Source organism: Panthera pardus, unplaced genomic scaffold (assembly GCF_024362965.1).
Source record: "Panthera pardus isolate Hobbes unplaced genomic scaffold, ASM2436296v1 HiC_scaffold_12, whole genome shotgun sequence".
Classification (NCBI taxonomy): domain Eukaryota; kingdom Metazoa; phylum Chordata; class Mammalia; order Carnivora; family Felidae; genus Panthera; species Panthera pardus.
In genome coordinates, this window is record NW_026526677.1 from 40905198 (window position 1) to 40932852 (window position 27655).

General features: G+C 38.8%; 1 protein-coding gene across 2 annotated transcripts in view; it reads left to right on the top strand.

Annotated features, from left to right (window-relative positions):
- The first annotated feature begins 2301 nt into the window (after positions 1–2301).
- TSG101 (tumor susceptibility 101) overlaps positions 2302–27655 on the top strand; it is a 58350-nt gene continuing 32996 nt past the window's right edge. For both annotated transcript variants that reach the window (XM_053899912.1, XM_019456483.2), the window contains exons 1-7: positions 2302–2455; positions 6864–6948; positions 8961–9026; positions 11665–11828; positions 18349–18475; positions 22706–22772; positions 27335–27426. In XM_053899912.1, coding sequence (XP_053755887.1) covers positions 2414–2455; positions 6864–6948; positions 8961–9026; positions 11665–11828; positions 18349–18475; positions 22706–22772; positions 27335–27426 — 643 coding nt within the window. In that variant the 5' untranslated portion in view covers positions 2302–2413. The remainder of the gene's footprint in view (positions 2456–6863; positions 6949–8960; positions 9027–11664; positions 11829–18348; positions 18476–22705; positions 22773–27334; positions 27427–27655) is intronic.

Genomic DNA, 27655 nt, shown 5'->3' on the forward strand with positions numbered 1-27655 from the left:
GATGCCTAATTTATTGAGTGGAAGGAAATTTATGCAGATTGAGGAGAAAGTTTCTTTTATACACTTCATGCAGTACCCAGGATATTTAAGTGGCTTAAGTGCAAAAGTAAGAGACTAGCTTTTGTTAATTGTTTTCCAACTTTTAAAAATTACTTTTAGCAAGAAAACTTTTTTTTTTTCAACATTTATTTATTATTGAGAGACAGAGCATGAGCATGAGCATGGGAGGGGCAGAAAGATGGGAAGACACAGAATCCAAAGCAGGCTCCAGGCTCTGAGCTGTCAGCACAGAGCCCGATGTGGGGCCGGAACCCACAAACCGCAAGATCATGACCTGAGCGGAAGTCGGACGCTTAACCGACTGAGCCACCCAGGCGCCCCTAGCAAGGAAACTTTTTAAACAATGTATTACCTGCATCCTCCCAGTTGATAAAGTGCAGTTACTTTGAGGGTACTCCTGAGTAAGCTATGGCTTTAAGACCACTTTGGAAACTACTCTGCTTTTAAGTGACATAAACGGTGCAGTGGAAGGATAGACTGCCCTATAATTTGGTTTGACTGGTGCTGTGTGCTTAACTAACACATGGTGTCCATATCCAAAACAGTAATAACTATTGGGATAGCCTGTGCATGTGTGTGTTGGCAATAATTTAAAATGATACGTCCACATGGTTTCAATTATGCCCTCTGTGTTTGTGACCTCACTTAGATGCCAATTTAAAAGAGAATTAAGAGTGCCTGGGTGGCTCAATCGGTTAAGCGTCCGGCTTAGCTCAGGTCAGGATCTCAAGGTTGGTGAGTTCCAGCCCCGCATTGGGCTCTGTGCTGACAGCTTGAAGCCTGGAGCCTACCTCAGATTCTGTGTGTGTGTCTCTCTCTCTGCCCCTCCCCGGCTCACACTCTGTCTCTCTCTCTCTCTCTCAAAAATAAACCGTAAAAAAAAAAAAAAAAAAAAAAAAAAAAAAAAAAATTAGAAGGGAATTAATACCACAGCCTGTTCCTCACTGGCACTAAGCTAAAATCATGCAAATTATCATACTTCATGTCATCAAACCCGAGCTTTAAAATAGCTTGAGAGGACAACAGGGTTACTGGGTGTTGAGTGAGGGGATGGGCTAAATGGGCCATGGGCATTAAGGAGGGTACTTGTTGGGATGAGCACTGGGTGTTATGTGTAAATGATGAATCACTAAACTCTATTCCTGAAATCATTATTACACTATGTTAACTAATCTGGATTTAAATAAAAATAAATAATAAATACCTTGAATGACACTGTGTGCTTATAAAACTGGTGGTGAGTGCAATAATGACTAATGTAAATGACTATGAAGAACGTTTATGGGTAGTAGAAATTCAGTTAAGATCAAGCACCTACTCTTGCTCTGTTCAAGGATGAGGATCTTAAGGTGAGCCTGCCCTCCAAGACTTGGGCTCTGACAGTGGCAGGCTAGTATGCAAATGTAGTACAAGGCAGAATGCGGCCTGTATTAGATTTATGCCTAGGCACAGAGTTCTGACTTGGCGGAATGGTTTCCCAGAGAAGAAATCACCGTCTGGGGGGCGCCTGGGTGCCTTAGTCGGTTGAGCCTCCGCCCTCGGCTCAGGTCATGATCTCCCGGTGTGTGAGTTCGCGCCCAGTGTTGGGCTCCATGCTGACAGCTCGGAGCCTGGAGCCTGCTTCGGATTCTGTGTGTGTCTCTCTCTGCCTCTGTCCCTCCCCCACTCACTCTGTCTCTCTCTCCTTGAAAAATAAACATTAAAAAAAAAAAAAAGAAAAAGAAATCACCGTCTGGATTCCTGGGAAACCAGGGCTCTGCACTTTGCCCTTGTGAATGTAGTATGAAAGATTTTTAAGCTAACAAAACAAAAACCTGGTAATCAGAGAGACCCTGGGCATCATGTAATGCTAGCCTCTCATCTCAGAGTTGGGGGAAAACTTTAGCCCCGATTACAAGGGCACTTGCCTTCTAGTCTCACAAGGGCAAGTTAGGCGCACAACAGTTTTAGGATACCCAAAGCACGTGATTGATGGTCATTAACGCTCACTAGCAAAACCTTCCTACTTCCCCTCCCTGCACCTGCTCCCTTAGTCTAAGGCAACCGTGAAACACCTGATCTTATCCCGTCCCAGGGTTTCGACCCTCGCAACAGGTTTGTCCTGATCACTGGCACCCGACCCGGCCTACCGAGCGGAGCCCATCAAGACACGAGTCGGAACCCACCCCACGCCCGGCCACCCGGAAGTGACGTCAGGGAAGCGGAAGAGCTGGCCTGGTGGCCGACTTCCTGTTGTTAGAGGCGGGGGGGTGGGGGGCTGGCTACTAGGTGTGTGATTGTGTGGGGCGGCCTGGGGCGGCCCCGGAGCGGCTGACCCTCTGCCTGCGGGGACGGGAGTCGCCAGGCGGCCGCCATGGCGGTGTCAGAGAGCCAGCTCAAAAAAATGGTGTCCAAGGTGAGTCCTCAGCGCGCCGGCCACCCGGCGCGCGCCCACCACTCCCCTCGGCGCCCGGCGCGGCCTGGCCGGACTCAGCCCAGAGTGCTTCCCCGGCCGGAGGCCCAGTGCCGTCCTCTGTCGCCTTTGCGGCCCCGAGATGCCTGTCGCCTTGTGCCGGAATCCCCGATACGTGGCCAGGGGAGGTTGGGGGGCGGCGACGGTCAACAAAGGCGCGGAACCGAGGCCGCCTGCCACCTGCCGCCCGCCCTCCTCTCTGCGGGTAGAGTTTGGAACAGTCTGTGGGGCAGTATAGTTTTCTTCCTAGTTTTTATAAACACAGAGTGGGGGTTGGACTTAATTCTCGGTCTGAGGCACTCCACTTCTGTCCCGGTGTAGGGATCCGTCAGTCTTCGCCCTTACGTCCCGGCCCCCAGAGATTGTGTCCTTTTCAGTTTTGTCTTTTTCACACAGCCCAGCACCCGACCCGCGGAGGTCAGGAACTGTTGATTGAATCGGTTCAATTATAAGTAAAAACGTCCAGAGAAGCCTAAATACCAGTACCTCACTACCTCGATGGAATAAATAGAATTCCATGACCGCCTCAGAGACTTTGATTTGCTGAGAATAACCGCCTTTAATGAATTGTAGGCTTCTTACAACGCGAACTTCTTTGCTTTGAACTTAATTTCTAATCTTCACAGTTCAAGACCGGTGTATTTTTTTTTTTAATTCTTAAAAAGTAGATAGACATTTTGTATTTTAAAGCCATGAATTATTTTGATAATTACTTTAAGTGTGGCACCTGATAACAGTGAACTGACTTCAGGTGGGGGTTTTTCTTTCAATTTACTAATTAGGAATAAGATGTGTGTGAGGGGCTTAAGAGTTGAATCTTCTCCAGTTCAACGGGTTAGCTTTGGAGACTTTTGTCAAAGCAAGAATGGTAGGAATCGAAATAGTTTAAGCAGTTTTCATTATTAATAAAACTCGCTATTATGTATAAATTTATTTCTTTGAAAAATGTACTATTCCTCCCCAGTAAAACAGTCCCCATAGCCATTGATTGAAGAGCAAATAACCTGTAAAGAGAAAGTTTTGGCTTTCAAAATAAAATTTCTCTTGGTTGTCTAATATCTTCTAGGCTTCTTGATTTTCTTTTGATAGTTCTCCTTAATTGCAGAGGACATTTGGGGGAACCCTAGTAGATTATGGCCCAGGTCTATGTTGAAAACATTTATATGTCACTTTAAAAGACAGTACATTGTTTTACATACGATGTAACTGACAAGTATTCGTTCCATGTCATTTTTTTTTATTTAAAAAAAAATTTTTTTTTAACGTTTATTTATTTTTGAGACAGAGAGAGAGCATGAATGGGGGAGGGTCAGAGAGAGGGAGACACAGAATCTGAAACAGGCTCCAGGCTCTGAGCTGTCAGCACAGAGCCCGACGCGGGGCTTGAACTCACTGACCGCGAGATCATGACCTGAGCCACCCAGGTGCCCCTCGTTCCATGTCATTTTTGATGTTTAAATTGCTAGCATAGTCATTAAAGTCACTTATATTCCTTAGCCTGTATCTAGAAGTATATAAGGACAAGAATGTTCAAATAATGGTTTTGGATTTTAAAAACCATGATGAATCAAGTTTCCTAAACTTCCTGCAGAGGGACCTGCCTTCAAAGACAGAGGCAGAACATCTTTAGAAGATATTTTGTATCTCCACCTGCCTCCCCCTCCATCCTCCTCCTTTTTTCCCTAAGAACAAAAAAAAGGACATAGAGAAGAGGTGGGAGAGGACATTCTACCTAACTTTTGGTTCTTGACCTAATATCTGAAAAACTGAGTCTCCTACAAGTGGTAATGTCAGTTCTGAGTATCAACTTCTTTTCTATCCAGCCTATGAATAGAGAAGTAGGAATAGTGAGTAGGATAATAAAAGTAGGGGCACCTGAGTAGCTCAGTCAGTTAAGCCTCTGACTTCAGCTCAGGTCATGATCTCATGGTTTGTGAGTTTCGGGCCACATCAGGCTCGGAGCTCACAGTGGAGCCTGCTTCGGATCCTCTGTCTCCCTCTCTCTGCCATTCCTCTGCTTGCTTTCTCTCTCTCAAAAATAAATAAACATTACAAGCTAATCATAAATGACCACATATTATATGATTCCATTTACATGAAACGTCCAGAATAGGCAAATTGATAGAAACAAAATAGCAGTTGTCTAAGGTGAATTGAGGGGGAGGGGGTAGTTATGAGGGAATGATTGCTAAAGATACAAAAATTTTTTTTAATGTTTGTTTTTGAGAGCGTGAGCGCAAGTGGGGGAGGGACAGAGAGAAAGGGAGACAGGATTCCGAAGTGGCGCCAACAGCAGAGACCCGGATGCAGGGCTGAACTCAACAAACCCTGAGACCATGGCCTGAGCTGAAATCAGGAGTTGGACGCTTACCCAGCTGAGCCACCCACATGCCCCAGGGTACAAATTTCTTTTGGGGGTGATGAAAATATTCTAAAATTGTGGTTGCACAGCCCAGTACTGAAAACCATTGAACTTTGTATAATTCATGTTAAGTGTGTGAATTACAGGGTATGTGAATTACTGATTATCTCAGTAAAGCTATTATCAACAGAAGGATGGGAGAGGGAATCTATAGATTAAAAGACATCTAAACAAAATAGCAATGTATGGACTTTACTTGGATCTCTATTCAAACAAATATGACCGCATCTTTGATAATATTAAGGAAACGGATTATTTTACTATAATAATAGTATTGTGGGTTTTTTAAAGTTTGTTTAAGGGTATACACAACTATTTATGGGTGACAGGATGTGATGTTACAGTTTGCTGCAGAATGATAAAGGAGGAGGAAAAGGTGAATGAGGTGATAGGTTAAGATTGGTTGTGAGTTGATTATCATTGAAGCTGGGTGTACGATATAGGGCGCTCATTGTACTATTCTGCCTACGTTTGGATATGTTTGAAATGTTCCATAATAAAAAGTTCTAAAAAGAGAGAACAGGAAAAGAGCAACCACAGACAGCAAATTTAGGGAGCTCTTTGCAAGAGTTGCTATACAGGAGAACCGTGAGAAGTGTGGTTGTAGCTGCTGAGGAAGGGGGCTGGTCAGGAGCGTGTTTGTGCAAATTAGATGGTAGAAATAAGAACAGGTTTGTGTGCTAATAGGACTGATCCCATAGCACGGAACAAGCGGTACTTCAGGACAAAAGAAGGCAAGAAATGCTGAAGGGTTTCCTTTCAGTAGACCTTCTGGATTGATTCCCTAATTTTTCTTGTGTTTTCTCCCTTATTGTCTGGCTACACTATGTCTTTTTGCACTAATCTCTGTGAGATTTCCTTGACCATATATTCTAATCCTCCTACTGCTTTCTTTCCCAACTGTCACATTTTTTGTGTCCAAGAGTCTTTTCTTCTCCGAGTGTTCTTATTTCATGAATGAAGGTATTAAAGCTAAGTCTTTTTGAAGTTTTCTTCTGCTCCTTGCATTTTTTTCTGTTACTTCTTAATTCCTTCTTTTCTGTTTTGGTCTCTGACCTGTTTCTTGGAGTCTTTCTTTTTGGAGTAACTGATTGCATGCATGCATTTATTTATTTACTTACTTTCTAACGTGTATTTATTATTGAGAGAGAGAGAGCATGAGCATGGGAGGGACAGAGAGAGGGGGAAACACAGAATCTGAAGCATGCTCCAGGCTCTGAGCTGTCAGCACAGAGCCCGACGCGGGGCTCGAACTCACAAACCAGGAGATCATGATCTGAACCGAAGTCAGACGCTTAACCGACTGAGCCATGTAGGTTCCCGCCGATTGCTTCTTTTTAAGCGAGAAGTACTAAAAGCTGATTGAAAGCTTTGTGTGCAAGGATGGAGCTTGTTAGTTGGTGAGATTCGATAATTGTAATAAGATGGAGGTCACCATCCCCTGTTCTCCTAATCCGTCAAGAATGTGTAAACCAGGTTCTTGTTTTCCTGGAGTGGAGTAGTACAAGGTGGGGGTATGAAAATACAGTACAATAAATGAAAAATTTTTAAATAATTGGTATTGACAATAAATGATGGAGTTTGGAGGAAAGGGAGAGATCATTATGGGCTAAAAGGACGTTGGGGAAAGGATTCATTAAGAAGGGGGAGAGAGGTGAAAGCTAGGTTTGAAAAAGGTTAAGATTTGATTTGGTGGAGGGTATTTCCAGTTGGAAAGAAGAGCTAAAATGGAGGTGAGTAAAGGGTTTGAATAGGTTGCTGGAGAGAAAGCTATCAAGGTTCTTTCAGGCTTTAATTAATGTTAATGATTAGTGAGAACCATTATACTTTTAAGAAGAGTGCTATTAAGAAAATAGAATTTTGAAAATTAGGCAGTAAAATAATGTGCACTGGTTTTAAACTAAATTCCTGTGTGATTTTGCTTTTCAGTACAAATACAGAGACCTAACTGTACGTGAAACTGTCAATGTTATTACTTTATACAAAGATCTCAAACCTGTGTTGGATTCATATGGTGAGTTTATATAATAAAAATATCAATTGCTGTCCTTTGAGTTTACTTTTTTCTTTAATAATTGTAGGTTTCCCATTTTCCTCTAAGTTTGTTGGTGTTTCCTTTGTAGGACTGAACCTCCACCTAAACAAGTGTTGGGCAAGAAATGACACGATCTAGTAATAACTTATTTGTTTAGCTATTTTAAGTTTTAAAAACATACTCAAACAGAACTATGCAAATTTAGACCTAGAGGAGATCTTAAAAATAGTTTAGTTTATCATCTACACAAATTTTATCCACAGTTATGAAGACTGTTTCTTGTGGGGATGGGAGGGATCAGTTTGAACAGTCATAAACTAAACAAAATTAAATGGGTTTCTTTGCAGCAAGATTTCTGAGAGCCTATTCTCACCAACAGAGAAGAGAAGAGAGTCAACTATACAGTATACCCTAAAGTTGATTAGCTATGGACCTTTTTTTTTTTCCTCCCCAGAGCATCTCTTTATATTCCTAGGAACACATTTTGTAAAACAATATTCTGGAATACCTCTTTCATTTTATAGATGAGGAAAACAGTTTTTTAAATATGGTCCTTAATTCTATAGAGTAGATAGGTGACAACGTGTGTCCACTTTCTACTGAGATGAAATAAAATTGCGAGTTAAGTAAGAAATGACAATACCTGGAGTTGTTTTTTTTTTTTTCTTAAAAGGCCTTTTTTTCTTCACCAATCTTAATGTCATCTCTCCAACTCTGTGTCCTTATAAACCCCAAAAATGCCAGGGCCAAGGGAATACCCATGCTGCCTCCTGTCCATCATGAGGCTCTTGGCACCGAGGGCTAAGAGCTGAATTTTGTAGGTGAAACTGTCATTCTAAACTCCACTCACTCCAAGGGCTTTGAAAACATTAGGAGCTTGGTGACAAGAGGTGAGGGTTAACAGAGAGGCAGTCAGTCCTGAATTTTCCGAATAGCAAAGACATGAACAGGAATTCCTCTCCCAAACCGAGGGCATGATTCTCCTTCCTGTCCACATACTGTACTGTTGTACTTAGATCTGGGAAAAGCCTCATATTAACCAAAATTAGAGTTAATTTAAAAATGGCTTCCATAAGGGAAAAAAGTGACTGTGGCCAGAACTTTAAGTGTTTGGTTTTTACCGGATGCTAAAGAGTAAATATGCTTACCTAAACTGACAGAGACCCCAACATCACTGAGTAAATTTTATATAGGTTTGTGTGGCTGGACCAAGTCTAAACCATTATTATCACCATGCTTTTAAAGTAGTTAAAGCCCTAAATTTAAATAAGGTGGTTTTTAGAGATGTACAAAATCAGGATAAATTATAGCACAGATTGTAATTGTCAATAGTAAGTAAAAGAACTGAGGTCAGCCTTGCAGTTCTGTGACTTTGTGTACTGCACATTACAGCTTTTCCCCTGTGTGATACGGTGTTAATTCCAAATCATTATGACAAATAATAGCAGTCCATGTAATAATATAAATTACGTGCCTTAATTATAATCAATTACAGATAGAAAAACTTACATGTTAGGAGAAATGTTTGTATCAAAAGATGACTGTATTTGAGAACTTTTTTTAATACTGTGTTTTGATACTACATTCAGATTGAGAATGACATTGAGTAGGGATAAACATCTGAGCAATCTAAAACTGAGTGATATTAGATTAACATTTAGTATGGTGTCAGTTGATAGTGTTTTTTAAGTAACTTCATAATCATATTAGTTGGGAACCCAGAGCTTATGTTTACCAGGACGGTATTACTCACATTCATTTTTCCAAGTAATTCAAAGGATCTTTTCTTTACTCATTTAAAAACTGATCCCATTTGAGTGAATCAACAAGGGATATTTTGTTGTTGGACAAAATGGATGATTAATGGACATTAACAAGTTCACTCCTTTCAAGGGTAATCATGAGTTTTAACCAGTGTTTCTGAAAGAATAACTTATATGGGAGTGTCTGTGAAGATGCTCATGATTGAGTCATTATTCTTTTCCTTTCAGTTTTTAATGATGGCAGTTCCAGGGAACTAATGAACCTCACTGGAACAATTCCTGTGCCTTATAAAGGTAAGCATCTTAAGTAATTTATGTTTCCAGCATAGATGCATTGCGATTCACCTAGTAGATTGCCAAAGAGTTATAAGTAAACTAAACCTACTTTCTATGACTCTCATGATGATACAGATTTTTTTTTTTAATTTTTTTAAGGTTTATTTATTGAGAGACAGAGACAGAGCATGATCAGGGGAGAGGCAGAGAGAGGGGGAGACACAGAATCTGAAACAGGCTCCAGGCTCTGAGCAGTCCGCACAGAGCCTGACACGGGGCTGGAACTCACGAACCGTGAGATCATGACCTGAGCCGAAGTCAGAAGCTTAACTGACTGAGCCACCCAGGCGCCCTGAGGATATAGATACTTTTAACTTTTTTTCTAATTGAACTTCATTTGGCAGCATCACCTAATACTTTCACCTTTTCCCCCTGACTTCTTTATAAAGATATGTCAACAAATAAATGCCTCGGTGCACTGGAAGATTTTGATGTTTCATTGAATCAGAGAATCTTATAACTAGGAAGGATTTTTTTAAAGATTTTATTCTTAAGTAACCTCTACGCCCAATGTAGGGGCTTGAATTCACAACCCTGAGATGAAGAATCACATGCTTTACCAACCAAGCCAGCCAGGTGCCCCTAGAAAGGGATTTTAGATGCCTTGTAGTTCAGCCTCCCATCCCATCCAGGCTTTTCCAACAGTGGGAAGCTGTATAGTATAGTGGCTAAGGTAGAGGCTTTAAAGTCAGGGCAGAGTAAGGTTTCACTTCTGTCTTTGTAATCCTGTCAGTTTTGTGATGTGACAATGGACATCGTAACAATTGGATAATAGAACTAACTCAAAAAAACGAATTCATTGTGATAATGTGAAGGACTTAGCACAGAGCCTGGTATGTAATAAACAGATATCAAAAGTAGCTATTATTTATGGCTATAATGTTGGTGATAATCCTGATGATGGATAATTAAGTCTCTCTTAGCCAGTCTCTGCTGGAATACTTACAGTGATAAGGGAGCATTCAGTTTCATAAACGATTGTTCTGTTTTTGGACAGTTCTGTGTCTTAATTATTCCTCGTGACTACCTAAGACCTGTGTCTCTGTAATATATCCATTGATTTTATATAGTACCTGTTGTGCATGAGGCATAGGGGATGGGGCTGTGGATACAAAGGTGAATAAAGGATGTGTCTTCTCTGGAAGAACTTACACAAGTAGGAGAAACAGAGGGAATAGTTATTTACAGTGTCCTGTAACTGCTGTATAATGATAAAATGTAAGGGTGCAATGAGATTACAGAGGAGAATAAGACCATGTGGGAAGATCATGGAGGAAATAAAATTTGAATTTGGTATAAAAGGGTGAGTCAACCATTTATATCAGAATGGATGTTCCAGACGGAGAGAAAAAACACTTGAGCATTGGCATTGAATAAAGCAGCTATGATGAATTTAGGAAGGACTGAGTAAAATTCAAAATTATTGACTTTGCCCTCAGGAAGTAAACTTGGGTGGGAGAAATCGTTGTATGGTGGGGAGAGGGAGGCAGGAAACTATGGCATAATTAAAGATTATATATATATATATATATTTCATGTATATATGAATACATATTATATGAATATGAATGTATAATATATAAATATATATTAGAGCATGTATGAAAAATATATAATCTAAACTACCTTTTTTCTCTTCCCTTACTATCGTTCATATGGCATAGTTCCTAAGCCTAAGTAATTCTGTAGAATTCTTTATTGTCACAAAGCAAAGAATTCTGGGTAACTGAAATAAACTTATGTTTTATGTTAGGATATATTCTATTGGAGGTTTTTTTGTTTTTTTTTTTTCCATTGTAGATGTAGTTTTGAGTAAAAAATAAATCCAAAGTCCCACAGCTGTCTGATTTAAGTGCAATTTATATGTATATATTCATGTGAAGTGAAACTGTTTCCAAAGGGGAAAAACGCATCTGAATTATGTTAGGTGATTCAAATGATTATTTGGGACATTGGGCTTTGAGCTTAGTAAGAAAAGGAGATGGCTTATGTTCAGTATGTTAACTGTTGTTCCTTTGAAACACTGTTCAGTTTGACTACACTGAGTCTAATTCCTGAACTGAGAGAGGTTCTGTTACCTAAAGCAAGAAACAGGGATGACATTGATTCTGAGTAACTGTCGCTGAAGATACCATAGGGACCGGTCAAGCTGTGGCCACCAATCAACATCTGTTTGGCAGTTTGTTTGGGTCTTATAGTCTGGCTTTTGGCAAGGGAGTTTCAAGTGTAGCTTCTTATGTCACTTTCTGATAGGACACCATAATCCCTAGTCTTCCTTTTATATCCCTTCCCAGTGAACCTTATGAACTGAAATGACAAGACTAAAGTTGCAAGGTTATCCATAAGATAACTTGCAAAGAATGTTTTTATAGCAGCAAGCAGACAGTGGCAGAGTAGTGATCAGTTAGCTCCTTAATCCTGCTGATGTATTTTACAAACTGAAAATTTGAGAAACACCTTAAACAGAACTTTGAAACCTAAAATATTTCTTGTGATTTTCCTTCTAAGTGTTGCTTAGTTGTAGCTCTCTCTTGCTTACCTACTAAGCCATTATTAAAAAATAATAGAGTAATTGAAGTTTCTCTTTCTCTCTCAGGTAATATATATAATATTCCAATATGCCTGTGGCTGCTGGACACATACCCATATAATCCCCCTATCTGTTTTGTTAAACCTACTAGTTCAATGACTATTAAAACAGGAAAGCATGTTGATGCAAACGGGAAGATATATCTTCCTTATCTACATGAATGGAAACACGTAAGTATTAACAGTCTTCTGTGAATTTATTGCATTTTATCTATTTTGCTCCCTAGAATCTACTTTCTGTTAACACTCAAAGAGGATTCCCAAGAGGAGAGAGAAGTTCACATGAGATACCAATCACTGAGCTGGATGATTGGAAAAGGTTCTCCAAAAGCAATATATTTGTGTAGAGCTTGGTACTTTACAGAATATACATAGTCACTATTTTATTTGCTTGAGCTGAACCTTTAAGAATAGATGAGATTCACATAATGGGAAATGCATTTTAACAAGTAGTGTAGGTGGCATATATTTGTGAAACTGTTCAAATCTCATTACTCAGAGCATTCCTATCAAGTAGGAATAGTAGTACGAAACTTCTGTTTTTGTCTCTGCTAGTATAGCTCTGGCAGACCAATGTTACCATCAAAGACAACTAGAAAAGTCAGAGTACAGACATCTGTGGAAAGCTTTGGAGAACTGTTGTGGCAATCAGGATTTGAGAGGCCAAGATCCTATAGAGAAGGGAACTGCAAAGAGATGAGCCAGCCTTCTGCCAACTTTCCCTACGGGTGTTTACTGATTCTTGATAGAGGGTGAGAGACTAAGAATCTGGGTTGGGGGCGCTTAGCTCAGAGGGAAAGAAGCCTACAGAGTTTTCTAGCAGTTTCACAGTGTTCAAAAGACGACAGTCTGCTAACATAGCTAGTACTTTAGGAGCCAAGATAATAGGAGAAGAGGAAGCTACAAAGAAGCAAACCAGATAATCTGAGTTGCCCCCTCGAGCGATAAGCTGAATTCCAAGCTTCAAAGACAGGTTAAAAAGCTAAGCAGAAGCCTCTGAAAAACCTAGCCAAGTTTTCTGCAGTCCCAGGTTGAAGAGACACTAGAAGTTTGGAACCTTATCAAGGAGGAGGGGGGCACCTGGGTGGCTCAGTCACTTAAGCGTCCTACCCTTGGTATCGGTTCAGGTCATGATCTCACGGTTCCTAAGATCGAGCCCTGTGTTGGGCTCTGCACTGACAGCGTGGAGCCTGCTTGGGATTCTCTCTCTGTCCCTCTCTGCCCCTCCCCTGCTTGTGCACGCATGCTCTTGCTCTCTCTCTCAAAATAAATAAAAACTTTTTTTAAAAAGGAGGAGGGGTGTAAGTAAACATCCTAGGCTCTTAGATGATGCCACTGGAGGAACACACTCCAAGAGCCTTGAATCAGCTCAGTCTTGATTATATTAAGGTGATTCTCATAGTATCTGCCTGCCATAAGATAAGGTAAACCCTTCCTAGAGAAAGATATTGTATAGAGCCTCTGTAATTTTTCAGTGTCCAGCATACAATTTAAAATTATCAAGCACGTCAAGAAAGAGGGCAAAGAGGGGGAAAGAGACAAAGAGACAGTAGAAACTGGACACCACAACCCCCAGGTATTCCAGTTACCAGACACAGACTTGAAAATGATTGTGATTAATATGTTCAAGGTGGAGAATTATGTTAAAAAGGAACCAAGTGGAAATCTTAGACCTGGAAAAGAGAATAATACAAATTAAGAACTCAACACACAGGTTTAGTAGCAGATTGGATTCAGCAGAATAGAGAAGTAATGAACTGATAAATGAATACTTTATATTTTTTAATGCTAATGACTTATGAATAAACCTTACAAAAGATTTACAAGTCTATTATGGAAAAAAAATTTTAATTTTATTGAAAGACCTTAAAGAAAGAAGACTTAAAGGAGAGAGAACCTTATTCATGGTTCTTTACACTTTGGTCTTTGTCCTAATAGTTTTTGTTTCTTTGTATATTCGTTTGTTACTTTTGTAAAGTTGATAAGCTGAATCTAAAATTTATATTGAGATGCAAAAGATTGAGCATAGCTAAGGCACTCTCCAAGAAGAATAAGGTAGAAGGGACTTGCCTTCCAGATGTCAAAATGTATTATAAAACTAGTAATTAAGACAGGAGGTAAGACAGACTTTTCAGTAATGGAGCTGGGGCAGTTGGACTCCTATTCATAGAATACACAAAAATTTTAGGTAGATTGTGAAAAGCAAAAGGAAAAAAACAGTATAGAAGATTACCTTCATGATCTTGCGGTAAGTTTTTTTTTTTTTCCTAAGTTTATTTTATTTATTTTGAGAGAGGGAGAGGGAGGAAGAGAATCCATGCTCATCGTTGGAGCCTGACGCAGGGCTTCATCCCACAACCATGAGATCATGACCTGAGCCAAAATCAAGAGTCAGTTGCTTAATCGACTGAGCCACGCAGATACCCGTTTTTGTTTTTGTTTATAACCAGACGCAAAGCATTTACTAATGCTTTGGAAAGGAAAGAATAATAAGTTTTACCTTAAACTTATACAAATTGAGAACTTCTATTAAAGACACATTGAAAAGTATGAAAAAACTAACCACAAACTGGAAGAATACATCTGTAATACTTAATACCCTCAGAATAATGTAGAATAATACCATCCAGAATGTAAAAATAACTTGGGAATCATAAAAGAAAGAACCCAGTAGAAAAATAGGTAAAACTCTTTTTTTTTTTTTTAAAGACTTAATACTTTTTTAAGTTTATTTATTTTGAGAGAGAGAGAGAGAGTGGGGGAGAGGGAGAGAGAATCCTAAGCAGGCTCGGAGCTGTCAGCTCAGAGCCAGATGTTGGGCTCAGTCTCACGAACTGTGAGACCATGACCTGAGCCAAAATCTAGAGTCGGAAGTTTAACCAACTGAGCCTTAAATAAAACTGTTGAACAAGTACTTCACAAAAGAGAAATCCTCATTTCCAGTAAACATGGAAAGATGTTTAACCCTGCTAGTAGTGAGGGAAATATGTAAATTAAAATCACAATGAGGTAACACTACATATCCATCAAATTTGTACTACCAATTGACAGTGCTAAAAGTTAGGGTATGGAGAAAGAGAATACCTCAATGCCACCAGTGGGAGGTAAAACCAGTTTGAGGGGCGCCTGGGTGGCGCAGTCGGTTAAGCGTCCGACTTCAGCCAGGTCACGATCTCGCGGTCTGTGAGTTCGAGCCCCGCGTCAGGCTCTGGGCTGATGGCTCGGAGCCTGGAGCCTGTTTCCGATTCTGTGTCTCCCTCTCTCTCTGCCCCTCCCCCGTTCATGCTCTGTCTCTCTCTGTCCCAAAAATAAATAAAAAACGTTGAAAAAAAAAATTAAAAAAAAAAAAACAACCAGTTTGGCATTACCTAGTAAAGTTGTGGGCACACACCCTATGACCTAGCAGTTCCACAGGTAGGTATATGCCTCAGCACTTTGACATCATAGGTTGGTTAATTCTTTATTGTGGAAGGGCTATCCTCTCTGTTGTAAAATGCAGGATCTCTGGCCTTTACCCACAAGATGCCGATAGCATAATGCCCAGCCGTGACGACCAAAATGTCTCTCGGCATTTCTGAAGAGCCCCCAGGAGGCAAATCTATCACCCCCAGTTGAGAACCGCTGCACAAGAGTAACCCTGTACATACGTACTAAGAAATACAGCAAGAATCGCTATAGCCTCCATTCCCGAAGATTGGATGCAACTTTGCTGACCATTAAGAACAGGAAAAGGAATAAGGAAGTTGTAGTATTTTTACTACTGTATACACCAATGAAAACGAGTTAAATATAGCTATACTCTTTAAGAGGAATGTATCTTACAAACATGACTAAACAAAAGCAACAAATCTCAATAGATACACAGCTTTTGGTTAAATTCGTATGAAGTTCAAAAACAGGCCAGTTTAAACTTTAGGAAATCATTCATAAGGTAGTACATTTAAAGTAAAACAAAAGGAATGATTATCCACTAAATCAGAGAAGTGGTTTACCTCTTGAGTAGATAGAGGGGATGCAGTCTGGAGCTCCTAAATTACTGTCAGTCTTCTATTTCTTAACATGGATAATGGCTCCCAGGCATTTTCTTGATTATTACTCTTTAAAATTACATATGTCATACATTCTGTATGTATGACAAATTTCACAAATCTCACAGAAAAGGCACAACGATGGCTAACTTTATGGTATTCGGGGCTATACCATGAAGTATCCTGACTGTTAGCTAAGGACTTTGTCCTTCAGTAGACAGTTGGGAGTCATTTTTTAGACTTGAACAAGAGTAGTGTATTAGAAGCAATGAATATTAGGCATAGTGTCTGATGAAGTGTACCAGATGAATACATTGATTTGCTCTCTAATAGTCACTAACTGCTTTAAAATGTAAATCCCAAACTGCTAAGAGGCTTAATACTGTAGAAGTTTCTTGCCCACGTTATAGTCCACTGGGAGTGTTCCTCATGGCAAGCAGCTTTCCTCTACTTGGTGCCAGGGACAGAGGCTCTTCCCAGTTTGTGGTACCACCATCTTCCAGGATGTAGGAGTCCCCTGCATTAAGGAAGACAAGCATTGAGAGAGTGGTAAAGGAACAACTCCCTTCTAATCCACCTTGGCTTAGAAGTTGTCACTTCTGCTTATGGTCCATTGATAAAACCCACTTGCAAGAAGGGCTGGAGTATATGGCCCCTGCCCAAACAGTTGATTCTCAGCAACAGCTCTCTATTATGGAAGAAGGAGCTTGAACTTTCATAGAAAACTCCCAGTGCTAAGTAAGTAAAACTGGAGGCCGCTTGGGAGGCTGCTGCAATAATCTAGCATGACAGAACATAAAGTGGGGCTGCTGTCATTCAGCTTGGTCTTCCTATTGAAATTGCTTATTGATCCTAATCCTGAATATGTATCCTGTACTACCTAGAATGTAAAATCTGACCTTTTTATTGCTTGCTGGAAAAACAAGTAAAAGGGGGTGTCAAGAAGAGAGGCATTTTACATGCAGGATTTTCAGTGGGAAAGCAATTTTTTAAAGGTGTGGTCTATTTCAGTTGGTCCTTAGGCTGCAGTATTCCTACTTTTTTCATATCCTGTATCATTCTGAATTAGTCATTCTGAAATAGTTTGAATTCATGACCTATTACTTTGCATTATGCCAGGAAGCTGATATTAAAGATTAATTTTTCTTCCTTCAAAGAATTTTGTGTGAGATTAATGGTATGATAAAGAATTAAAATAAAACTAGGTCTGGCCAAACTGGTCATGAAAATACATGAACGAAGTACTGATTCATACTCCAACCTGGATGAACTTTGAAAATCTTACACTAAGCGAAAGATGTCAGATATAAACGGTCACATACTGTGTGATTCCATTTATATGAAATGTGCGGAATAGGTAAATCCATTGACAGAAAGTAGATTAATGGTTGCCAAGGGCTGGGGGAGGGGGTTGGGGGGGATGGGAAGTGACTACTAATGGGTACGGGTTTCTTTTGGGGGTGATGAAAATCTTCTGGAATTAGATAGTGGTGATGGAAAAAAACACTGAACTATGTGTACTTTAGAAGGTAAATTTTACAGTATGCAAATTATATCTCAATTTTTAAAACGTATGAAGTTATGATTTAGGCTGGGAGTTTTGTTGAACCAAATAATTAACAGGAGAAAAAAAGTGTCCTCTGTAGCCACGCTGCCTCAGCCAGGTCCGATCCTAGCCCATGCCCCTCCGTGCTACACATACCGCACATGCTTACCCCCCAGTCTCAGCTTTTACATTCACAGACAAAAGGTATGGGAATAGTGGGAGTTGGCAAGTTTTCACAAGAAGCTTTCTGTAGTGTTATTGTCATTGTCTGTAAGTTAGGGGAAAATCAAACGCAAGAGATGAGTTTGGTGCTTTGGAAAGTTGAAAATTGTTAGTGAACACTTCTATTAGGAGAAGAGAAGGTGTGAAGATGACGATTAGCTGATCAAGACGATTAAGTAATCCTTCCGAACCTGATGAACTAGTGAATGAAGTATATGAGATGAGATGTATGCAAAATATAACAAGGGGTGAAAATGGAACCATCAAATAAGCTGCCCCGAACAACTTTGCCTAGCATAGTTTATCTTCTAGTAGTGGTCGATAGATACTTGAGAGAAAAATTTAGCAACCTTTTGGAAAAACAAGATTTTTGGAAGGAAAGATTCTGTAACAATTTGTATCTTTTGTACAGTGATCTAGTGATTTTAAGGCAGAGCATACCTATAATTTTAGAGTTCATAATACTGTCTGATGAAAATTAGTCTCGGAACATGTTTCCAAGGTAGCATTGTTATCTTTTAAAGACCTTAAATATTATTTGTGACTAGTGTTTACATTCATCCTGAATTGGTACCAGAAAACTTAATTTGTCCATAGGCAATATAATAAGTTTTAGTTAGCTGTACAGAGTCAAATGAACAGTACTGTCTGAATTTTGCATTATACTGCTTTGGCTAGTGTCATTTTTATATACATGAAGCAACAGTTTTGCTACACATAAGTGATAAGTGAAAATCACCTAGCTTTATTAAGTTAATTCAGTAGAATTTTCATGTTTGGGGTCCTACAAAAAAAGTTACCAAGCTCAGTTGAAAACGAGTAAGAAATGGCCATTCTTCTCCTTTTTGCCAAAAAGGAAGTCTGTAGCTGACTTAAATTTGTTTTCTGTTTTTAGCCACAGTCAGACTTGTTGGGGCTTATTCAGGTCATGATTGTGGTGTTTGGAGATGAACCTCCAGTCTTCTCTCGTCCTACTATTTCGGCATCTTATCCATCATACCAGGCAACAGGGCCACCAAATAGTAAGTAGAATTAAGATTTGATTTTTAAATTTGTAAAAACAAAACAGAAAACCTTGTAAAAAATTTTTTTTTAATGACTTCACTTTTTAGCTTACCCATTTAGTGGATTTTTTGGAGGTATTCTGAGGCCGCACATCTGCATGTACAGATTGCCACCAAAGACTGGCATTTGGGCTTTCGTTTGTGGGTAGAAATCTAACTATGGGTGTGCTGGATTCCAGAATGGAGGAGAAAGAATGCTGGAATAGAGCTAGAATTATTAATTATGCATGCCATGGAATAGCCTTATAGGATCGGTTTGGAAACAGATATAAGTTCCAAGGTAGTCTGACCTTTCCTCTGCGACTGTAGAATCAGTGTTGTAGATAAGAATCAATTACAGAATTAACTAAATGATTCACATTCTGCCATTCTGGCTATTACACAACTGGACAGCTAGCTCTCAGCCTTCTTCTCTTTAGTACAGCCAATTCTTGATTTTACCTGGTGTGGAGAAAGTGGGAGCATGAAGTCAGTACTCTCCCCTAATTAGTGGACTATATCTCTATTATCTTTTTTTTTAAAGTAATTCTTATTAATACTTTCAAATCACCCTAGAATAATTGAGAGTTGGTTGTACTTATTTGTTTTGACTTTTAGTATTGATTTCATTGTGTTTTGAGCTGTGATTTTTTTTTTTTTAACAAATTTTAAGGTTATAATTAAGCAAACTTAAGTTAGATTGTGTGAACTTTCATTCTTCTCATACTGGGAATTATCCTCTTTTTAGTCCATTCTGTCTTGAGGACCATCTTAATGCACTAGCCTAATGGGATTCTAACAGAAAGAATTTCTGAACCCATTTTCTTTTCCTTCCCTGCCTTTGCAGATTGTTTGGTTTTAGATATTAGTAGTTCTTTTACTAAAAGTTGTAGTGTGATTCTTTTGTGCCAGAAATTTGTTTTCATCTTAATAAATTCAGTTGACTCTAGTACCTGAGATTAGACACTCTTGCTCATTTAAGTTTCAAATAGCAAATACTTCCTAGTTTGTCGTTCATGTACATTTGCTCAAATAACATAGCTAGTGACCACTTAAGATAACCTTTTCAGAAGTTTAGGTAGTGTTCTAATTTCCTAAATTTCTTCCAGTTTTATTTATATTGACATTGGAAATGCAGCATTCCAGAAAGAGACCACACTAAAGAGATTATTATTGCAGTTCAGTTTTGCACTCACTGTATCACATTAAAAATCTAGAGCTGATGTAAATAAATTACTAGAAGAGACCAATTTATTGTCCATTGATTCCAGTGTTAATACTTTCTTTACGTTTAAACAATATCAGTTATTAGCTATGACTGTAAAGAGATGAAGGTCTAAATTCCCCCCACACACACCAAAGAATAACCCAGAAATTTGGATATATACTTAAATATTATCTTCTAGTTCAGAAATTGTATACTTCTGTTATTATTACTGAGAACATTTTTGATCTCCTGTTTTAGGATGACTTTGAGCTAGGTATGAGTCACATTAAAACATGTTATGGCCAAAACTCGTTTTTTGGACAACTAACAGTAATAGTCAACATTTACGGAGTTGTTAACTATAACTGTATACTCTTAACTATACAGCTAAGCACTTTTTTTTTTTAATTTTTTTTTTTTTTAGTGTTTATTTATTTTTGAGACAGAGAGAAACAAAGCATGAACGGGGGAGGGTCAGAGAGAGGGAGACACAGAATCTGAAACAGGCTCCAGGCTCTGGGCTGTCAGCACAGAGCCCGACGCGGGGCTCGAACTCATGGACCGCGAGATCATGACCTGGGCCAAAGCCGGCCGCTTAACCGACTGAGCCACCCAGGCGCCCCTACAGCTAAGCACTTTGTATTCATTCTTCTTTAATCCCTCTAATAACTCTGTACATTATGTGTATTTGTATTCCATTTTATTCTGGCTGCGAATTTACTTTACCTCATTATCTTCTTCCGTGACACTCTTGGATTCAAATAACATTTGTTGTTTCTAAGAATCAAAATTTGAAGGAATGAGTAGCTTTTCAGAACCTTAGAAAAGGAAAATTGCTTATGATGATGCGGAATTGCTTTTAACCATGAGGTGATGGTTTATGTGTACAAGAGAAACTAGCATGGGGGTCAGTAATTGACTATGTGTGTTGCTGACACTTAATAGAAGCCTCATGTTTGCATGTTCCTAAAGATCAGCTGTGCTCAGGGTGCCTGGGTGGCTGAATCAGTTAAGTGTCTGACTCTTGATTTTGGCTCAGGTCACAGTCTCACAGTTCGTGAGTTTGAACCCCACATCAGGCTCTGTGCTGACAGTTCAGAGCCTGCTTGGGATCTCTCTCTCCTCTTTCCTTTCTTCCTCCCCCACTCTCATGTGTATGCATGCACACGTGCTCTCTCTTTCTTTCTTTCTCAAAATAAGTAAATAAACTTTAAAAAACAAAACGAAACTGTGTTTTGCCCAGGAAGAAAAAATGTCTTAGGGAATCCAGCAACTGAGACATTTTGCGAGGTATTTTTCCCTTTCTGAAATAGCATTGAACATCACCATCCTAGTAGCTTCATTATACTTAAGAAGAAATTTACCTGTGATATCTATAGTTCATTCTAACAGGAAGACTATGAACAGTGCTACTTGTAGGTATATACTCAGCAACTCTGGTAAAGATTTCTAAGGCCCTTGGTCAGAGTCCAGCATACTTCTCCCAGCCACTTAACATTCTGTGCTTAAAAAGTTCATTTCTTGTGGCACCTGGGTGGTTCAGTTGGACACACACACATACACATATATGGCGCTCTGTACTTCTCCTGTCATAGTACTTATCACTCTATTATTCTGGCTTTTCTCTCCCACTAGACCATAAGCAACTTGAAGCCAGGAATTCTTTGTTTTTCATCAAATTCCTGGTGCCGGTCACATAGAGGGCACTAGAATATTTATGATTGGATTAAGAGCTAATTCACCATTGCATTCAGTGTGAAAAATTTCACTGAGGATAAATTGATTCTCAGACAAGTCATTTCCAATTAAGGCCGAAACTAATTTTTTCTTCATCTGTGTTGATTAGTCTCCTGGCACCACTAACTAGTTCTAGGTCTTTAGTGTTCTCTTTAAAAAACATGTAAATCAGGGGTGCCTGGGTGGCTCAGTTGGTTGAGCATCCAGCTTCAGCTCAGGTCATGATCTCACAGTTCGTGAGTTCAAGCCCTGCGTTGGGCTCTGTGCCGACAGTTCAGAGCCTGGAGCCTGCTTCCAATTCTGTTGTCTCCCTCTCTCTCTGCCCCTTCCCCACTTGCGCTCTGTATCTCTCTATGTCTCAAAAATAAATTAAAAAAAAAACATTAAAAAATATATAAATCAGGGCACCTGGGTGGCTCAGTCGGTTGAGCATCCAACTCTTGGTTTTGGCTCAGGTCATGATCTCACAGTTCCTGGTTGAGCGCCAAGTCTGGCTTTGCACTGACAGCACAGAGCTTGGGATTCTCATTCTCTCTCTCTCTCTCTCTCTCTCTCTCTCTCTCTCTCTCTCTCTCTCTCTCTCCCCCCTTCCCCTGCTCGTGTGCTCTCTCTCGTTCATGCTCTCTGTCAAAAATGAATAAACTTTATATATATACACCATTCCTTAAACTTGCTAGATTTGAACTTTCCCCTAGTATTTCCAAGCTTTTGTTTTGTTTTTAACCAGTCTAGCTGAATATAAGTTTTTAAGTTTCATAAAGGACTTCTTGTAGTTGATTTGAACTGTTTGAGAGTTCTCAATCAAACCAACAAAACCAGCTGTGCAAATTGGTCAACATAGTCTTACAAGAAATATGAAAATATTTCTTAGACATAATAAAAAGGTCACTTTATAAGAAGCTGACCTTGGACCAGATGAGGGCAGAATTACCTTCCTCTAAATTCCAGTTTAACCAGCTACTGTCTCAGGAGAGTGTCGAGAGCTGAGCAGGTTGACCTGTTTGTCAGTTATTCCTTGTTGGGATTGTCATGTGTAAGGTCATAACTCATATTTGATGCTTTGAGAATTATGTGGTTTGAAGATACTTACTGCTCGCAGTAAGGAACTAATATGGATGGAGTGTTTGTTTTGTTTTGGTGCTGAGATTTGGATTCTTTACCTGTGTGAAATTTTGCAGTGGTTTGACAGTGATGTATGTCTTATTTGATAGCCTATGTATCCAGGACTATGCAAATTATTTTAAAATGTCAAAAATTATTTTTAGCTTCCTATATACCAGGCATGCCAAGTGGAATCTCTGCATATCCATCTGGATATCCTCCCAACCCCAGGTAATGAAAAATTAATCTTTTGAATAATTATATTAGAAATTCTGTTAGTTCTAGAATCAAAATAATGGGTGCTAGCATAGGGCATCAAAGTAAACTTAGTTTCAGTTTAATGGAAGGTAAAATGGTTTATTGGTGAAATGTTATGGTATGTATATAGGTCAGGATTTTTTTTTCAATTCTAGATAAGTGCAGCTCCAATATGTTTACATAGAAGGAAGGCGTGGGATAATGATAATGATCTTGATTGGCTTTGGACCTTGAAATCCTTGCTTGCTACTTCCCTTTTAAGAACTTTATATATTTAGTGTAGATAGCTGAAAGGTTAATGGAATACTAAATCTAATGAATTCAACTAAGGAGAAAAATACTTTAATACCCTATTTAAAAAAAAACAAAAAACCTTCCCTTTTTTGTAAATTACAGGGAATGAATTAATGGTTTACATGATGGGGTCAGTCTTGTCCCCAGGCATTTATTTATTTAATTCATAGACTACATGTACTACCAACCTTTATTTTCCATTTGATGATAACATAACTCAGGTAAGTTAAATTAATACATCAGTCTTATGAATAAGACACACTAGAAAATCAGTGAGAAATAATTATTAACCCATGGTTCACATGTGTACTTGTTTCAGTGGTAATCTAGGAATACATTCCAAAGGTGGTCTTTGGGCTGACTTAAAATGCAAGACTGGCATATACTGGTGCCCAGATGAGATTTCTAGCCACTTTATTAACAAGAAATTTTTAACCCTGCTTAACTCTTTAGCTTCATATAACCCTCACAGATAAATGTAGCGAGCTTTCCTGGCTACATATATATGATGTATGTACATATAAAATATACAGGATTTTATAAGTGAAATTTAGCAGTCTCATTTATTTCTGGGTCTTTCTTAATTTCAGAGACTTGCTTTATAAGATAGTAAGCATTCTGTTACATTAGAGATGTAAACAGAGACTAGATGAACATCTGTCAGGGGCAATAACGATTCCTATGATTGTAATATATAAACAGGCTATAAGTTTTAGATTTCTTGAGGCCTTTAATTTTCCGATTTACTTCTAGAAATTGGATCTTCTTGTCTGAAGCCTTGAAATTACAAGGCTTTACAATTAATAGTTGCTAATAAGAAAGAACTTTGGACCTGAGGAAATGGTTGTTGGAAGTATAGTAAGAAAGTGGGCTTCTGAACAATAAAGCCATTTCAAAGAAACTCATAGATAAAAATGAAGGTGGAAAATATTACAAAACTGTAAATCTTACTCAGATAACTATAAAAGTGTCTTTTGTGAGGTTATTTGTAAGAAGTCCTTTTTTAAGTTTTGTTTTTTGTTTTTTTTTTTTAATGTTTGTTTATTTTTGAGAGAGGAAGAGAGAATCTCAAGCAGGCTCTGTGCTGCCCCAGCACAGAGCCCAATGCAGGGCTCTAGGTCAGCAACTGTGAGATCATGACCTGAGCTGAAATCAAAAGCTGAATCTTAACCAACTGTGCCACCCAGACACCCTAGAAGTTCCTTTTTGAAACAGCTATTTTTCAGAAATTTGATGGGTTTTTTCCTTTGAAATGTAACTTTTAATCTCAAAATATAAATAATATGCTAATGAGTAATTAAGGGTAACTATATTCAAATTGCCATCTGTTTCTTTCTGTATATAAAAGGTTTTGGCCGAAGAACTTCAGAACCTCTTTCTCTTCTCCCTTTGTCCTAAAGGAGAATTAATAAATCAGTGACTCAAGAAGATCTTTATCTTAAAACAGTGAATATGAGTCTTTATTCTTGCTATAGAAAGTTGGACTAGATGATCTCTAAGTTCTCTTCCAAATCTTAAGATCCTTTGAAAGTTTAATTTAGCACCTGCAGCATGTATACAAGGCACCTAAAAGGTATGTCAAGAATAGTTGTTCCAGTTTGGGTATGTGTACTAGCAAGCATGTAATAAGATATTAGGAACCAGTTCCTGGTATCAGAAAAGACAGAAAATGGTAAGTGCTGCGATAAATAGAACTTCACATCTGCTTCAGAAGTGGGAGCTCAGCAATAGCTTCATAAATGAGAGAACTGATTCATGAGGATGACCTTACAGAAGGAGATTCAGGGGCGCCTGGGTGGCTCAGTTGGTTACATATCCAACTCTTGTTTTCATCTCAGGTCACGATCTCATAGTTCATGACATCAAGCCGCACGTCAGGCTTTGCACAGACGGCACAGAGCCTGCTTGGGATTCTCTGTCTCTGCCCTCCGCCTGCTCTCAAAATAAATAAACATTAAAAAAAAAAAAAAAAAAAGGAAATTTGGTATTTCCGAATACCAAAGCAAAGAGCAGCAAAAAGTTACAACATTTTACAACTTAGGGGATACTTACCAATTCTTAAGTCCAACCCACTCATTTTATGTAAGCAAAAGTGTGATAGCTCCCCCAAATCCCAGGAAAGAATAGGGAAACACTGTATGTAGTATGGCTGGAGAATATAGGGTTATGAGTAAAGGAATTAAAGAGAATAAAGGTACAACCTTCATAGATGTTACAGATCTCCCAAAACCTTCCCTGATCTCTGATAGTGATTTTCCATTCTACATCTCTTGAATTAATTTTACTTAGCATTTGTTGTTTCCTTGATCCAATCAGGACTGAGGAAGAAATGGATTCATATCTTAGCACCTACACAAGCACTTAGAAACAGTGCCTTAAATATAATAAAAAGTAAAATTTGAAGGAGTATGTCAAGAAAAAGGAACATTAGAGTGTTGGAAAATTCTTTTTAAATACTTAGTTTAAAAAAGGCTCTTTAAAAGTTTGGAAAAGATTTGCTGCCTAAGGCAACTAGTTTAATAATGCACAAAGATAGAAAATAGTACTATTCAACTAATTCTTTACTCAAGAAAAATTATTAACCCTGAACATAGAGAATAACCACGAAGAAAAAAAATGGAACAAACTAAGGGACAAAGGAATTTTTGGAAGCTAATACCTGTAGACCTAGAAAAGTTTTATACCAAGTTACTGAAAAATTCAGCAGTAATCACAGATTGTCTTTAAAAAGGTGCAAAATGGGAGTAACCCCGGAAGAAAACATATTTATCCCAGTTTTTTTTTTAATGTTTATTCATTTATTTATTTTAAGAAAGAGACAGCACCCATGCATGTGAGCAGGGAGGTGGGGAGGAGAGAGAGAGAGAGAGAAAGAATGAATCCCAAGCAGGCTCCATGCTGTCAGCACAGAGCCCGATGCCAGGCTCCACCTCACAAACGATGAGATCACGACCCGAGCTGAAATCAAGAGTCACTTAACTGACTGAGCCACCCACCCAGGCACTGCTATCCCAGTTTTCAAAACTGTAGATTAAGAAATGTAAGATTGGCACCATTTCCTTGCACCATGGTAGCAGGGCTACTAAAGACTAGAAATAAAAATACCATTCAGTAGCCTTTGGCATGTATCTGCTAAGAACATAAATGCTTCATTTTTTTCTTCTTTGATTATGTTTTTTATACTGATAGATGGTATTGTGATTACACTGAATCTTGAACACACTGTACAAAATGTTTTTCTTGGGGACAAGTTACAAAGTGTGAGCTGGTAGAATCTTTGAGCCACTACACTGAAAGGGGATTACTGACTCCAAACTCAGAGCTCTTGCTCCTGAACTGGCTGTTTTTAATCAGTAATTTTAATGGACTTGTAAAAGGCATATTGATCAGAATTGCAAATGTCATAGATCTGGTGACTAATTACAATTCGTTATCAAACTAACAGGTAGCTAGTAGTCATCTTGTTTTACTTTTCTTCTCCATCGTAAGTGAAACACTAGCAAACTAGTGAACATTCAGAGGAGAGTGATTAGACCTAAAAATCATGTCCTGTGAAGAATGGTTGAAGGAATTTAAAAGATCACCCAAAGAAGAGAAGACAAGACAGAGGGGGAAATGTTGGAAGTCTCCTGCTATTCAAGTGGTTTTCCAGAATGCAAATTTAGGGCCATTAGTTGGAAGTGACATCAAAATGGTATTTAGTGTTGAGTAGAAAAGTATGACCATTTGTCAGATGATCATTTGTTAATGATATTTATAAAACAGTGTTGGATAAAAGATTGGAGGAGAATACTTCTGAGGAAAGTTCCTTCTCTGATACGAATACATGAGTGACACAAACTGTCCATAGAGTGAGAAGAAAATTTTTAAAACTTTAAAGAGAATTTTCAGATCAGATATTCACAAAGCTTATCAATGAACCACAGGCAAATATATATATATATTTTGCTTCCAGTTCTGATACCATTGAACTGCCCTTAGAAATACTCTAGTTGCTTTCTGCTCCTGTGAAGATGACCCTCAAATAACCAGGCCAAGCAAGAGTATTTTAACCATTTACTTAGGAGTAAATCCAGTGTCGTTAATGGAATTTCTATACCACTTTGCTTGAGAAGACACTCGTAACTCTAAAAGTCATTAACTGATAAAACATGTCAAACTTAACTTCCTGAATGGGATTCTTAAAGATACTCTAGTATCTTTGTCATATTAACATTTAATGTTTTTTGCTCTCTTTTTAGTGGCTACCCAGGCTGTCCTTACCCACCTGGTGGTCAGTATCCTGCCACAGCGAGTTCTCAGTATCCTTCCCAGCCTCCAGTGGCCACTGTTGGTAAGTACTCTTCAAAACTGTATTTCTCCCATAAGGAAAGTCAGAGTCTCCTGTTGTGAAAAGTGCGTTTCACTTTTCCATGTGAAATATTAGAATACTCTTCCTTGTTGCAGGAAAAACTCTTAATGGTCAATGTCCTATAATCCAGAACTTGAAGTAGGTGGTTGATCTATCATTATATAAATGAGCCTTCTATCCAGGCATAAAAATAAATCTGATTGACTCTTTT